Source organism: Salvelinus fontinalis, chromosome 2 (assembly GCF_029448725.1).
Source record: "Salvelinus fontinalis isolate EN_2023a chromosome 2, ASM2944872v1, whole genome shotgun sequence".
NCBI lineage: Eukaryota > Metazoa > Chordata > Actinopteri > Salmoniformes > Salmonidae > Salvelinus > Salvelinus fontinalis.
Genome location: NC_074666.1, coordinates 93,704,271 through 93,720,090, shown reverse-complemented (window position 1 = coordinate 93,720,090; position 15,820 = coordinate 93,704,271). Strand labels below are relative to the sequence as shown.

The following is a 15,820-nucleotide window of genomic DNA, read 5'->3' as shown; positions in this document are numbered from 1 at the left end:
AGCTCTGTGTGTCTTGGTAATTCCCCTCCATGTAACTGGCTAAATGTAATGCCAGTTTGATTAAACATAGCTCTGTGTGTCTTGGTAATTCCCCTCCATGTAACTGGTTAAATGTAATGCCAGTTTGATTGAACATAGCTCTGTGTGTCTTGGTAATTCCCCTACATGTAACTGGCTAAATGTAATGCCAGTTTGATTGAACATAGCTCTGTGTGTCTTGGTAATTCCCCTCCATGTAACTGGCTAAATGTAATGCCAGTTTGTTGAACAGAGCTCTGTGTGTCTTGGTAATTCCCCTCCATGTAACTGGTTAAATGTAATGCCAGTTTGATTGAACAGAGCTCTGTGTGTCTTGGTAATTCCCCTACATGTAACTGGCTAAATGTAATGCCAGTTTGTTGAACAGAGCTCTGTGTGTCTTGGTAATTCCCCTACATGTAACTGGCTAAATGTAATGCCAGTTTGTTGAACAAAGCTCTGTGTGTGTTGGTAATTCCCCTCCATGTAACTGGCTAAATGTAATGCCAGTTTGATTGAATAGAGCGCTGTGTGTGTTGGTACCTTGTGTTTGGTCATGGCGCCCACTATAAGAGGGCACACCATACCCGACAAGGTGCCCACTCCGTTGGAAATGCCCATCAAAATGCTGGCATAGCGGGGGGCAATATCCAAGTGATTCACGTTGAAACCTGAAGAGAGAGGGAGGGACGCGGGGACAGGAGAAATGCAGAGAAATATGTTGGTTTGGCACCCAGAACCAAATCTCCCGCTATGTAACAGTCTGTCTGGAGAGACTCACCATCTGACCATGCTACAAACAACTAAAGTATGAAGCTTTCCTTATCACCAGTAGGCTGCCTAATCTAACCACAACCTTACCCAAACCCTAACCACAACATTACCTTAACCACAACATTACCATAACCACAACCTTACCCAAACCCTAACCACAACATTACCATAACCACAACCTTACCCAAACCCTAACCACAACATTACCTTCACCACAACCTTATCCTAACCCTAACCACAACATTACCTTAACCACAACCTTACCCAAACCCTAACCACAACATTACCATAACCACAACCTTATCCTAACCCTAACCACAACATTACCATAACCACAAACTTACCATAACCATTACCACAACCTTATCTTAACCCTAAAATAAGACTAAAAAACTCATAAGAATCTGATTATATAGCAACAAAAAAAATCATAGCATGACCATCTCAACATAAATCACTTTCAATGTCTGAAAAGGAAAGAACAGCCCTTAGGTTTGGTCTTATCTTCATGACTGTTGTTACTCAGTAAACCTAACAGACAGTTTGGTCTTATCTTCCTGACTGTTGTTACTCAGTAAACCTAACAGACAGTTTGGTCTTATCTTCCTGACTGTTGTTACTCAGTAAACCTAACAGACAGTTTGGTCTTATCTTCCTGACTGTTGTTACTCAGTAAACCTAACAGACAGTTTGGTCTTATCTTCCTGACTGTTGTTACTCAGTAAACCTAACAGACAGTTTGGTATTATCTTCCTGACTGTTGTTACTCAGTAAACCTAACAGACAGTTTGGTCTTATCTTCCTGACTGTTGTTACTCAGTAAACCTAACTGACAGTTTGGTCTTATCTTCCTGACTGTTGTTACTCAGTAAACCTAACAGACAGTTTGGTATTATCTTCCTGACTGTTGTTACTCTGTAAACCTAACAGACAGTTTGGTCTTATCTTCCTGACTGATGTTACTCAGTAAACCTAACAGACAGTTTGGTCTTATCTTCATGACTGTTGTTACTCAGTAAACCTAACAGACAGTTTGGTCTTATCTTCATGACTGTTGTTACTCAGTAAACCTAACAGACAGTTTGGTCTTATCTTCCTGACTGTTGTTACTCAGTAAACCTAACAGACAGTTTGGTCTTATCTTCATGACTGTTGTTACTCAGTAAACCTAAGACAGTTTGGTCTTATCTTCATGACTGTTGTTACTCAGTAAACCTAACAGACAGTTTGGTCTTATCTTCCTGACTGTTGTTACTCAGTAAACCTAACAGACAGTTTGGTCTTATCTTCCTGACTGTTGTTACTCAGTAAACCTAACAGACAGTTTGGTCTTATCTTCATGACTGTTGTTACTCAGTAAACCTAACAGACAGTTTGGTCTTATCTTCCTGACTGTTGTTACTCATTAAATCTAAGACAGTTTGGTCTTATCTTCCTGACTGTTGTTACTCAGTAAACCTAACAGGCAGTTTGGTATTATCATCCTGACTGTTGTTACTCAGTAAACCTAACTGACAATTTGGTCTTATCTTCATGACTGTTGTTACTCAGTAAACCTAACAGACAGTTTGGTCTTATCTTCATGACTGTTGTTACTCAGTAAACCTAACAGACAGTTTGTTCTTATCTTCATGACTGTTGTTACTCAGTAAACCTAACAGACAGTTTGTTCTTATCTTCATGACTGTTGTTACTCAGTAAACCTAACAGACAGTTTGGTCTTATCTTCCTGACTGTTGTTACTCAGTAAACCTAACAGACAGTTTGGTCTTATCTTCCTGACTGTTGTTACTCAGTAAACTCAGAGAAACTCTTTCATGTTCTTACCTGAGATGGCAAATCCACTGAAGCCCACAGCGATGACTAAAAAGGAGATGGCCATGACCTTGGTGTGAGAGTATCCCACCACCAGCAAGAAAGTGGCCTCCATTCCAAACCCTGGTGACAAAACAGGAACCACAACTAAACACACTAAAATCACCACTGACAACAAACACGAAAGATCACAATATGGAAAGGACCCTAACCTTTGACTCTAATGTTAGTTCTGGTATTAGGGGTGGGTGGGGGTGTTAATCACCATTTAGTTTTGCACTCTGTGACTAACATAGGTTGTGGGCAGAGACATATATTTACAGAGTTGTGCCAACTTTTAGAATTTTTGGCCCAAAATTGTACATATTGCAACTTTATCATTAATGTCTTGTCCAAGTCGTGTTTGTTGACTGGATAATTTTAATTTGCCGCTTCTGTCATGCCCATGCTCTGTGCCAGTGATGTGATGATGATGATCCTGTGTGGCTCAGTTGGTGAGAGCAGAGCGCTAGCAATGCCAAGGTCATGGGTTCAATTCCCACAGGAATCGTGTATATACAGATACTATAATGTTTGCCCTCACTGAACTGTAAAGTCATTCTGGATTAAAGCATCTACCATTTGGCACATATTATATCCCTTCTGTTTTATATAACAATTAGAGAACGTTCAGCATTCCTTCTGTTTTATATAACAATTAGAGAACGTTCAGCATTCCTTCTGTTTTATATAACAATTAGAGAACGTTCAGCATTCCTTCTGTTTTAAAATAACAATTAGAGAACATTCTGCATTCCTTCTGTTTTTATATAACAATTAGAGAAGGTTCAGCATTCCTTCTGTTTTATATAACAATTAGAGAACGTTCAGCATTCCTTCTGTTTTTATATAACAATTAGAGAAGGTTCAGCATTCCTTCTGTTTTATATAACAATTAGAGAACATTCAGCATTCCTTCTGTTTTATATAACAATTAGAGAAGGTTCAGCATTCCTTCTGTTTTATATAACAATTAGAGAAGGTTCAGCATTCCTTCTGTTTTATATAACAATTAGAGAACATTCTGCATTTCTTTTTATTGGTTCGATGGTTTTTCTTCTTCCCCTCTCTGACACACATAGGTTGTGTTGGGACGTTGAGCTAACGTTGAGCTAACGTAGTTCTGGCACTGAGAGTTACCTGTCTCCTGTTCTGTGAGACTGCTCTCGTTAGCAGAGGGGCCAGTGATGCGTACACAGCATGCTTGTGTTAGCGCAGTCCCAGCTGTAGAATCAGCAGTTTGATCCAGGCTAGCGCACCACTACCACTAGCTCACAGCAGCAGAACATGTCTGTGTGCTGCGACCGTCATACACCATGCTCTCTCAGGCACCTTAATACTGCTTTTACACACATGATGCCCTCATGAACAAGCTGCCGCCACAGTCACACACTTTATTTTACACTCACGTGCAGCTACACACACACAATCACACACTGTCGTCATCAACTGTTTGGGCCTACTATTGCGTTCTCTCTCTCTCTCTCTCTCTCTCTCTCTCTCTCTCTCTCTCTCTCTCTCTCTCTCTCTCTCTCTCTCTCTCTCTCTCTCTCTCTCTCTCTCTCTCTCTCTCTCTCTCTCTCTCTCTCTCTCTCTCTCTCTGGGGATAATGATGTATTTTATTCTCTTCCCTCTCCTCTTTCTCTCTCTCTGTGGCATCCCTTATAACTACAGGATCTTCATTTGAGCCAGTTGGCTACAGCATGAAACTAATCCAGCAGCAACAGGAAATGTGAATTATTCTGTGGATTAGAATTCATGGAAATTTTTTGAAACGTTGAATCTGAAATTACACTACAAGTTTGAAATTAAGTGTATTGCATAAAAGTTATCCTGCAACACGACCCACCCCTCTCTGCCTCAGTCTCTCCCTCCCCCTGCTCAGCTAACACCTCTCTATTTGCCCTCCCTCTCACTCCACTCTACCCATCCTCCCTCCTCTCTCTCTCCACCCACTTTCTCCCCTACTTTTCAATTCAATTCAAGGGCTTTATTGTCATGGAAACATATGTTAACATTGCCAAAGAAAGTGAAGTAGATAATATACCAAAGTGAAATAAACTATAAAAAATAACAGTAAAAATTAAACTCACATTACACTTGTTCTAAACATTGCACTTGTCCTTCACTGGTTGCCCTTTTCTTGTGGCAACAGGTGACAAATCTTGCTGCTGTGATGGCACACTGTGGGATTTCACCCGGTAGATATGGGATGTAAAAAAAATTGGGTTTGTTTTCGAATCTAAGTTTCCCTTAAGTACAGATCTAGGATCAACTTCCCCTTCCCCAATCCTAACTTGAACCATTAGTGAGGGAAATGCAAAACTGCCCCCAGATCTGTGTCTATATAGGGTAAAGTTGACCATGGAGTGGCCTCTCACCTCCACAGTTCATGAGCTTCCTGACGTTGGTGGTGGTCATGATTTTGTGTGTTCTCAGGTAGTCGGCCAGTTGTCCCCCGATGGGCACAATGATGGTCATCACCAGATGTGGCAAGGCCGACACCATCCCCACCTGACAGAGAGAGAGAGAATTCACAAAATGGGACAAACACCAAATTAAGACTTTGCATGCAGAATTCTGCAAAAACATCCTCTGTGTGCAACTTAAAACATCCAACAATGCATGGAGAACAGAATTAGGACGATACCCCATAATTATCAAAAGCCAGAAAATAGTTGTTCAATTCCACCTAAAACGAAGCGATTCCCCAACCTTCTATAACAAAGCCATCACAAACATAAGCAGACCCCACAGATCCCCAGGACAGCAACACAATTAGACCAAACCGAATCATGAGAAAACAAAAAGATAATTACTTGACACATTGGAAAGAATTTACCAAAAAACAGAGCAAACTGGAATGCAATTTGTCCCTAAACAGAGAGTACACAGTGGCAGAATACCGACCACCGTGACTATGTACAGACTCAGTGAGCATAGCCTTGCTATTGAGAAAGGCTCCCGTAGTCAGACCTGGCTCTCAAGAGAAAACAGGCTGTGCACACTGCCCACAAAATGAGGTGGAAACTGAGCTGCACTTCCTGACCTCCTGCCAAATGTATGACCATATTAGAGACACATATTTCCCTCAGATCACATGACCCACAAAGAATTCCAAAACAAACCCAATGTTTCTAAACTCCCATATCTACTGGGTGAAATACCACAGTGTGCATCACAGCAGCAAGATTTGTGACATTTTGCCACAAGTAAAGGTCAACCAGTGAAGAACAAACACCACAACCCATATTTATGTTTATTTATTTTCCCTTTTGTACTTTTTGCACATCAATATAACACTGTATATAGCCATAATATGACATTTGAAATGTGTCTATTCCTGTGAAACGTGTCAGTGTAATGTTTAATGTTATTTTTTTATTGTTTATTTCACTTTCATTTATTATCTATTTCACTTGCATTGTCAATGTAAACATATGTTTCCCACGCCCATTACTTTTTTCTTCCCAAAAACAAAAAATGTGAAACTATGGTGGGCCAAATTTAACCCGCAGACCACCAGTTGTTTTTCTCTAGGCTAGGGCTAGAGGCCACGGGATAGGTGATAGGGGATAGAGGCTAGGGGATAAGGGCTAGGCTAGGGGCTAGGGGATAGGGGCTAGGGGATAGGGGATAGGGGCTAGGTAATAGGGGCTAGGTAATAGGGGGTAGGGGTTAATTCATAATTAAAACTCTGTCTTACCTTGCTGATCTCAAAGCCAAACACTTCCTCGAAGTAGGCCGGCTGGCTGATGAGAAGCAGGTAGAAAGTCCAGCTCCTGCAGAAGTTGGCTACGATAATGGCGTACACTGGCATGGACGTGAAGAATGCTCTCCACGGGGTTTTGAATTTCTGCAACAAGAAGGAATGAGAGATGGTTGTGCTCACAGTCCTCACCAGTCCTCACACAGCAAAAAAGTGAAATTATAGAAGGATGTGGTGTGTGTGTGTGTGTATGTGTGTGTGTGTGTGTGTGTGTGTGTGTGTGTGTGTGTGTGTGTGTGTGTGTGTGTGTGTGTGTGTGTGTGCGTGCGTGTGTGTGTGTGTGCGTGCGTGCACAAGTCACAAGCAAAAAGAAAAGCGGTGGAGTGTGTGTGTGTTTGAAATTATTTGAAATAAAATGGTGTGTTTCATGCGTCTTTGTGCTTACCTGTAGAGGATTGGCAAAACCTGTTGACTCTCCGATGGCTTCCTCGATGTACTTCCTCTCCTCAGGGGTGATAGTGGGGTGGGCTGCCGGGCTTTCATACGACACCAGGATCCAGAACAGATACCATGCTATCCCAAAACTGCCTGGGAGAGGGAGGGAGAGGGAGAGAGAGGAGGAGAGAGGTAAAGGGGGAGAGAGAGGATGACAGAGGTAGAGAGATAAAGAGGAGAGAGGTAAAGGGGGAGAGAGAGGATGACAGAGGTAGAGAGATAAAGAGGAGAGAGAGGAGGAAAGAAGAATAGATGTAAAGAGGAGAGGGAAGAGGAGAGAGGTAGAGGGGTAAAGAGGAGAGAGAGATGAGGAGAAAGATAAAGAGGAGAGAGAGGAGGAAAGTTGTAGAGGTAAAGAGGAGTGAGAAAGGAGATAGAGGAGGATAGAAGTAGGGAGGTAAAGGGGGAGAGAGAGGAGGGGAGTGGTAGAGAGGTAAAGAGGGGAGAGAGAGGAGGAGAGAGGTAGAGAGGTAAAGAGGAGAGAGAAAGGAGGAGAGAGGTAAAGGGGGAGAGAAATGAGAAGAGAGGTAGAGAGTTAAAGAGGGGTGAGAGAGGAGGAGAGAGGTAAAATGGAGAGAGAGAGCAGAGAGAGAGGAGGAGAGCGGAAGAGAGGTAAAGAGGGTAGAGAAGGGTAGGGAATGAGAAGGGTAGGAAATTAGAAGGGTGGAGTAGGGAGAAAGGTAGGGAGGTGGTCTCTACAGTACAGTACAGTGATGACATGTTTGCAATAACATAAGTTGTGTCAGTTTGGATGTCATTGTCACAGAAAAAATATCCAGCAAGCTCTTATTGGACCCATGTCTCTACCTCTCTCCTCCTATGAACTGGTGCTATACTGCAAGCTCCCCAAAGGAGGCTAGCACTGGCTAACTGAGTAGTCAGCATACCACTTTCAATAGTCTGGGCTACCAACACTGGGTCATGGGCAGTAGGCAGCTGAGCAGGGGCCACCCACTGTAAGCTTGCTGGGGTTTTATCTTAGGGGACTTGTATGGTGATGAGACAGTTAAACTCAGTACTGCCAGGTTGGTTTTACTCACCATAGACGTAGAAGACTGAAGGCCACCCTACATACTGAACCAACACCCCAGCAAGAGGCATGGCCACCACAGCTCCAGCATAGGAACCTGTGACACAAAGAAAGAGCAAGACACAGAAATATGGTACATTGATGTTTCTATTGTTGTTGTGTAAAGCCTCCGTCAGGCCAGATCTGAACACCTCAGCACCCACAATCAAAGTCAGTAGCAATTGCTAGCTAGCTCACGCAATATTTGGTTCTGGGTTTCGAGATTAGCTAGCAAGCTAACTAACTAACTAACTAACTTACTTACTTACCTAGCCAACAAACTAACTAACTAACTAACTTACCTAGTCAACTAACTAACTAACTAATTTACTAACGAACTAACTAACTAACTAACCTAGCCAACAAACTAACTAACTAACCAACTAACCAACTAACTAACTAACTTACCTAGTCAACTAACTGTGGGGGGAAACAATGAACTTAGAGTAAGAACAGTTAATTATCTCTTTGCTAGAAAAGATGGAACAAAGCCCTGCATCCCCACCATCACACAATTACTGTTGATGTTCATGCAATCCAACAATGGTCCATTACAATCCAACAACGGTCCATTACAATCCAACAACGGTCCATTACAATCCAACAACGGTCCATTACAATCCAACAACGGTCCACTACGATCCAACAACGGTCCATTACAATCCAACAACGGTCCATTACAATCCAACAACGGTCCACTACAATCCAACAACGGTCCATTACAATCCAACAACGGTCCATTACAATCCAACAACGGTCCATTACGATCCAACAACGGTCCACTACAATCCAACAACGGTCCATTACAATCCAACAACGGTCCATTACGATCCAACAACGGTCCTTTACAATCCAACAACGGTCCATTACAATCCAACAACGGTCCATTACAATCCAACAACGGTCCACTACAATCCAACAACGGTTCACTACAATCCAACAACGGTCCATTACAATCCAACAACGGTTCACTACAATCCAACAACGGTCCATTACGATCCAACAACGGTTCACTACGATCCAACAACGGTCCATTACAATCCAACAACGGTCCATTACAATCCAACAACGGTCCACTACAATCCAACAACGGTCCATTACGATCCAACAACGGTCCACTACAATCCAACAACGGTCCATTACGATCCAACAACGGTCCACTACAATCCAACAACGGTCCATTACGATCCAACAACGGTCCATTACGATCCAACAACGGTCCATTACGATCCAACAACGGTCCATTACAATCCAACAACGGTTCACTACAATCCAACAACGGTCCATTACAATCCAACAACGGTTCACTACAATCCAACAACGGTCCATTACAATCCAACAACGGTCCATTACAATCCAACAATGGTCCATTACAATCCAACAACGGTCCACTACAATCCAACAACGGTCCATTACAATCCAACAACGTTCCACTACAATCCAACAACGGTCCATTACGATCCAACAACGGTCCACTACAATCCAACAACGGTCCATTACGATCCAACAACGGTCCATTACGATCCAACAACGGTCCATTACGATCCAACAACGGTCCATTACGATCCAACAACTGTCCACTACGATCCAACAACGGTCCACTACAATCCAACAACGGTCCATTACAATCCAACAACGGTCCACTACAATCCAACAACGGTCCATTAAAATCCAACAACGGTCCATTACAATCCAACAACGGTCCACTACAATCCAACAACGGTCCATTACAATCCAACAACGGTCCACTACAATCCAACAACGGTCCATTACAATCCAACAACGGTCCATTACAATCCAACAACGGTCCACTACAAATCTCCATCTGGTTTAGGTAAAAGCATCATTTGAAAGCGCCTCAAATTTAAGCTCTTATCAGTGACCAAATCTGCCATTTTGATCTCTCAGACCTGGACCCTGGAGTGTAAAAGGCTACACACACTTACTGCAGCTGAGAATGCATCAATGGAGTCTGTTGAGGGGAGGACGGCTCATAATAATGGCTGGAACGGAGCGAATGGAATGGCATGCATTTGATACCATTCCACCCATTCCACTCCAGCCATTACCACGAACCCGTCCTCCCCAATTAAGGTGCCAGGAACCTCCTGTGGAATGCATGCATACAGTATGTAGGAAGACAATGTGCTGCACTAGATTTATTTGGGATGTTACCAATAGGAACTTTACTATAATGTTGAGGTTGTTTAGAAGCACATCTTAGCTACCCTCTTGACAAGAACATCAAGTAACATCACTAATGGTTTGATCCAGTAATGTGTAGAGTAGTCTTTATTATCCCCAGGGGAAAATTCATTCATTCATTGTGTGGTTTATTAAGAGAGAGAAAAAGGGAGGGAGAGCGTGAGAGGATGTTTAAATCCATTTGTTTTAGTATCTTACCACAGAATGCTGTTGTGGCCAGTCGACTTCTCTCTAGAGGCGGGGCCCATTTGGCCCAGATCCCATGGCATGCTGGGTAAGATACGCCCTATAGGGAAGTAATGAAGTGATGCACACAGTAAATATACAAACATAATATTCAACACACGCACACACGCACACGCACACGCACGCACGCACACACACACACACACACACACACACAGAGACACACACACACACAGAGAGACACACACAATCACACACACACGAGACACACACACACACACACACACACACACACACACACACACACACACACACACACACGAGACACACACACACACACACACACACGCACACGCACACGCACGCACGCACACGCACACGCACGCACGCACACACACACACACACACACACACAGAGAGACACACACACACACACAGAGAGACACACACACACACACACACACACACACACACACACACACACACACACACACGAGACACACACACACACACACACACACACACACACACACACACACACACACACACACACACACACACACACACACACACACACACACACACACACACAGAGAGAGAGAGAGAGAGAGAGAGAGAGAGACAGATGCACTCTAAGTACCTCGACGAGGCCTTGGCATATCCTGACTAGTATGACACAGCTGTAGTGTGTACGAGCAGCAGATGGAATCAGCATGTTGAGAGTGGATGTGGCCACTATGGCGAAGCCAAACACTCTGAAACACACCAAGACAGAAACAGTCAGAGACAAACACAACCAGCCTTCATTTCAACCACTGAGAGCTATAGAGACCAGCATTCATTTCAACCAATGAGAGCTATAGAGACCAGCATTCATTTCAACCACTGAAAGCTATAGAGACCAGCCTTCATTTCAACCACTGAGAGCGATAGAGACCAGGGTTCATTTCAACCACTGAGAGCTATAGAGACCAGCATTCATTTCAACCACTGAGAGCTATAGAGACCAGCCTTCATTTCAACCACTGAGAGCTATAGAGACCAGCATTCATTTCAACCACTGAGAGCTATAGAGACCAGCCTTCATTTCAACCACTGAGAGCTATAGAGACCAGCATTCATTTCAACCACTGAGAGCTATAGAGACCAGCATTCATTTCAACCACTGAGAGCTATAGAGACCAGCCTTCATTTCAACCACTGAGAGCGATAGAGACCAGGGTTCATTTCAACCACTGAGAGCTATAGAGACCAGCATTCATTTCAACCACTGAGAGCTATAGAGACCAGCCTTCATTTCAACCACTGAGAGCTATAGAGACCAGCATTCATTTCAACCACTGAGAGCTATAGAGACCAGCATTCATTTCAACCACTGAGAGCTATAGAGACCAGCCTTCATTTCAACCACTGAGAGCGATAGAGACCAGGGTTCATTTCAACCACTGAGAGCTATAGAGACCAGCATTCATTTCAACCACTGAGAGCTATAGAGACCAGCCTTCATTTCAACCACTGAGAGCGATAGAGACCAGGGTTCATTAGGGGTCAGTTTAATTTTCTATTTAGTTTAATTCAGAAAGTAATTATTGACAAATATTTACTATGAAGATGAAATATTTAAATTCTATAAAGATTTCAATTCATGAGCTGGTTTTCATTTAATTTCCTAAATTGACTGATATAAACATGTAATTGACCCCAACCCTGAGAGAAACGTCTTTGGTGTTATTGATGAGACTGTCCCAAGCTTTGTAGCAGTTCAAAATGTCTGATGGAAATCCTTGAATATAAGGGCTCCGTATATACTTCATTAGTAATAAAATGAATACAGAACTTTTTGATTGAGGCAACATCCGCAGCCATAGTTTAGTAGCCAATGTATACTGTTCTCTTAGTTTTTGTACCGCTTATAAATGTGTCAAGCCAACTGAGTGGCCTTGTGGTAGGACTGTCCACCCTGAGATTGGAAAGTAGGGGGTTCAATCCCCAGCCAAGTCATACCAAAGGCTGTATGAATGGGACCCGATGCACGTCTACTTGGCCCTCTGCATTAAGGAGATAGATGTACTTGTTCATCAAGCTGCTTCACGCTACAGAAACAGGAGATAGATTCCTGTTATTATGAGGCTACTACTTATGAATAAGTCATATCGGACCCCTTCATGTTATCATAACACTACTGTTATTAGACGTTGTTTGGGGACAAAGGAGAAAGTGGGAAATATGATGTATATTTTAGTCAAATATAATGTATACTTTAGTAAAATATAATGTATACTTTAGTCAAATATAATGTATACTTTAGTCAAATATAATGTATACTCTAGTAAAATATTATGTATACTTTAGTCAAATATAATGTATACTCTAGTCAAATATAATGTATACTTTAGTCAAATATAATGTGTACTCTTGTCAAATATAATGTATACTTTAGTCAAATATAATGTATACTCGAGTAAAATATAATGTATACTTTAGTCAAATATAATGTATACTTTAGTCAAATATAATGTGTACTCTTGTAAAATATAATGTATACTTTAGTCAAATATAATGTATACTCGAGTAAAATATAATGTATATTTTAGTCAAATACAATGTATACTTTAGTCAAGTAAAATGTATACTTAGGTCAAATATAATGTATATTTTAGTAAAATATAATGTATATATTAGTAAAATATAATGTATATTTTAGTAAAATATAATGTATACTTTAGTAAAATATAATGTATACTCTAGTAAAATATAATGTATATTTTAGTCAAATGTAATGTATATTTTAGTCAAATAGAATGTATATTTTAGACAAATACAATGTATACTCTAGTCAAATATAATGTATACTCTAGTCAAATATAATGTATACTCTAGTCAAATATAATGTATACTTTAGTCAAATGATGCCTAGTAGTAATAAAGATGCCCTCCGACTACTTTGAGGAAAGGTATTGACATACAAAAAGGAAATCAGTCAATCAATACAGGAATAATGATCCCCAAGCTAAAACGTACATACTTGTTAGCTTTATATTTTTTGACACATGAAACCTCCAGGAATCTGTGTGACGATGTATCCTAAAATGTACTTACTTGTTAGCTTTATATTTTTGACATATAAAACCTCCGGGAATCTGTGTGACGATGTATCCCCAGAAGAAGGACCCGTGGATCATCCCCACGGTCTCTGGATCCCAGCTGAACTGTGCTGCCTGGGGGCAGAGAAACAGGAGGAGAGACCATGGTTGTGTTCATAAGGCACCAAACAGAATAAAACCGTCTGGGAGCAAGGGACTACCTGGATATGTACATTAACAAACGCTCATTTAGATTTTCAGTTGCAGAACATTTTGAAGCGTTTTTTCGTTGCGTGTCCTAATGAACACAACCCATGACTATGGATGTGTAGCGGAGTGGGTTCGTTAAATAATGCTTGAGTGATGAGAAACCTTGCCTGAGACCTGAAGACTTGTGTTAGCTTCCCAAGCACCTTGATAAAAGCTACACTTCAAAAGGTGCTGATTGTGATTATAAAGAAGTATTTTCAAGTCAAAGTACATTGTCCATTGACAGTATTTTTCTTCCTCTGCACAAAAATAAAGCTTGGACACACTCCAACCTCAGCGAGGTCGGAAACAACCGGAAGCGGTTTTCATTGATTCAGTATCTTCAACCTAGCTTGCTATTCCCCTGAAAAATGGATGTGTGGACCCCGCTCAGGTATTTATTTTACACCTGCTACGTTAGGTTACACACACTGTGAGCCTCCAAGCCCAAAGTTACTACCTTTGTTGTGGCCTGTAGCCAGTCCTCCCGCTAACCTGACCTGACCTGACCCCAACCCTCCTCTTCCCACAACACTAGTTAGCAAGGTTATTTGCTACCATTCAGACAGCGAAGAAAGTAGGGAAGAACCCTCTTCAAGAAAATGGCTCTTTGAGTAGAAAGAGTGTTTTTTCCCAAAATAATTCTACCTGGAACCAAAAATAATCATTTTCCAAATGGGTTTTTACCTGGAACCAAAAGTGTTCTACCTGGAACCGAAAATTATTATTTAAAAGGTCTCCTATGGGGACAGCCGAAGAACCCTTTTAGGTTCTAGATAGCACCTTTTTTTCTAAGAGTGTAGGAAGAAAATAGAAGTGTGAGTGTAAGTGCCAGAACAGTGTGCCTCACCACCAGGACCTCCTTGTTGCCCTTCCAGACGGTGTGGTCGTTGACCATGCTGACGATGGCCACGCCCAGGTTGCAGCGGATGCCGAAGGAGATGCAGAAGCCCAGGCCTGAGAGGATGGCGATGATGTAGCGACGGGGAAGGCCGAAGCAGGTGCAGTCCACCACGGGCATCTCCTTCTCCTCCACAAGCTCTGGGCGGCCCTCGGCCGAAAGCTCGATGGTCTCGCCATTGGGCTGACGCTTTTCTAGGATTCTGGTGAAGAGCAGAGGGAGAGAGAGGGACAAAGTTAGTAGTAATAATAATAATTACACATGGTATTTATGTAGCGCTTTTCAAGGACCCAATGTCGCTTTACAATTTTATAAAAGAAAAACAAGAAACTGAAACCTAGTAAGAATTAAATAGTGTTAGAATTGAACCCTGTGGTGCTCCGGTGGGGCTCAGTTGGAAGAAGGAGCATTGTGCTAACAACAGAAAGGTCGTGGGTTCAATTCTCATATAATACAAATAAAAAAAACTTTATTTAACTCTGCAAGTCAGTTAAGAACAAATTCGTATTTACAGTGACAGCCGAGGAACAGTAGGTTAATTGCCTTGTTCAGGGGCAGAACGACAGATTTTTACCTTGTCAGCTCAGGGATTTGATCTAAAAACCTTATGGTTACTGACCCAACGCTCTAACCACTAGGCTACCTGCCTTTAACCACTAGGCTACCTGCCTTTAACCACTAGGCTACCTGCCTTTAACCACTAGGCTACCTGCCTTTAACCACTAGGCTACCTGCCTTTAACCACTAGGCTACCTGCCTTTATCCACTAGGCTACCTGCCTTTAACCACTAGGCTACCTGCCTTTATCCACTAGGCTACCTGCCTTTAACCACTAGGCTACCTGCCTTTAACCACTAGGCTACCTGCCTTTAACCACTAGGCTACCTGCCTTTAACCACTAGGCTACCTGCCGCCCCGAATCACATAGTATACTTCAAATGTATGCACTCGCTGTACTGTAAGTCTCCTTGGTTGAAGGCGTCTGTTAGTGTCATGTAGTGTTAATAAGCAGAGAGAATGTGGACCAATGCAACAGCCAAGTCAAATTTACATTGATGTGTCGAAAGGACACCTTTTTGTAAACCAACGTGTTCGTAATGTCGACAAGGTCAGGGTCATCTACATGTTTACCAGGGTTGGGCTCAATTCCCTTTTCAGTTCAGTCATGAATTTCAGTTTGACGCTAGAGATGACTACATGACCATTTTTTGAAGGGCCTGGGAGGTCGTAAGCCCCGCCCCGCCAGCACACAAGTATTTCTTATAACAACCCCAGCC

The 15,820-nt window shown here is 42.2% G+C and overlaps 1 protein-coding gene across 1 annotated transcript; it reads right to left on the bottom strand.

Annotated features, from left to right (window-relative positions):
- Positions 1–6: 6 nt before the first annotated feature.
- On the bottom strand, positions 7–14,777 carry LOC129831924 (vesicular glutamate transporter 1-like). The gene is made up of 10 exons (XM_055895550.1): positions 14,493–14,777; positions 13,410–13,528; positions 10,951–11,065; positions 10,323–10,410; positions 7,891–7,977; positions 6,801–6,943; positions 6,353–6,502; positions 5,028–5,160; positions 2,620–2,730; positions 7–689 (listed from the first exon to the last, which is right to left on the bottom strand). Exons 1-10 carry the CDS (start codon positions 14,661–14,663, stop codon positions 379–381), a joined length of 1,428 nt encoding a protein of 475 aa, XP_055751525.1. The 5' UTR covers positions 14,664–14,777; the 3' UTR covers positions 7–378.
- Positions 14,778–15,820: the final 1,043 nt, after the last annotated feature.

Excerpts from the sequence above, each read along its gene's own strand:
- LOC129831924 (XM_055895550.1), bottom strand. The coding sequence starts at position 14,663 with ATGCCCGTGGTGGACTGCACCTGCTTCGGCCTTCCCCGTCGCTACATC. Across the intron at positions 10,411-10,950 it reads TATGCCAAGGCCTCGTCGAG|GGCGTATCTTACCCAGCATG; the intron begins GTACTTAGAGTG and ends ACTTCCCTATAG. Across the intron at positions 7,978-10,322 it reads GGCCACAACAGCATTCTGTG|GTTCCTATGCTGGAGCTGTG; the intron begins GTAAGATACTAA and ends TTTGTGTCACAG.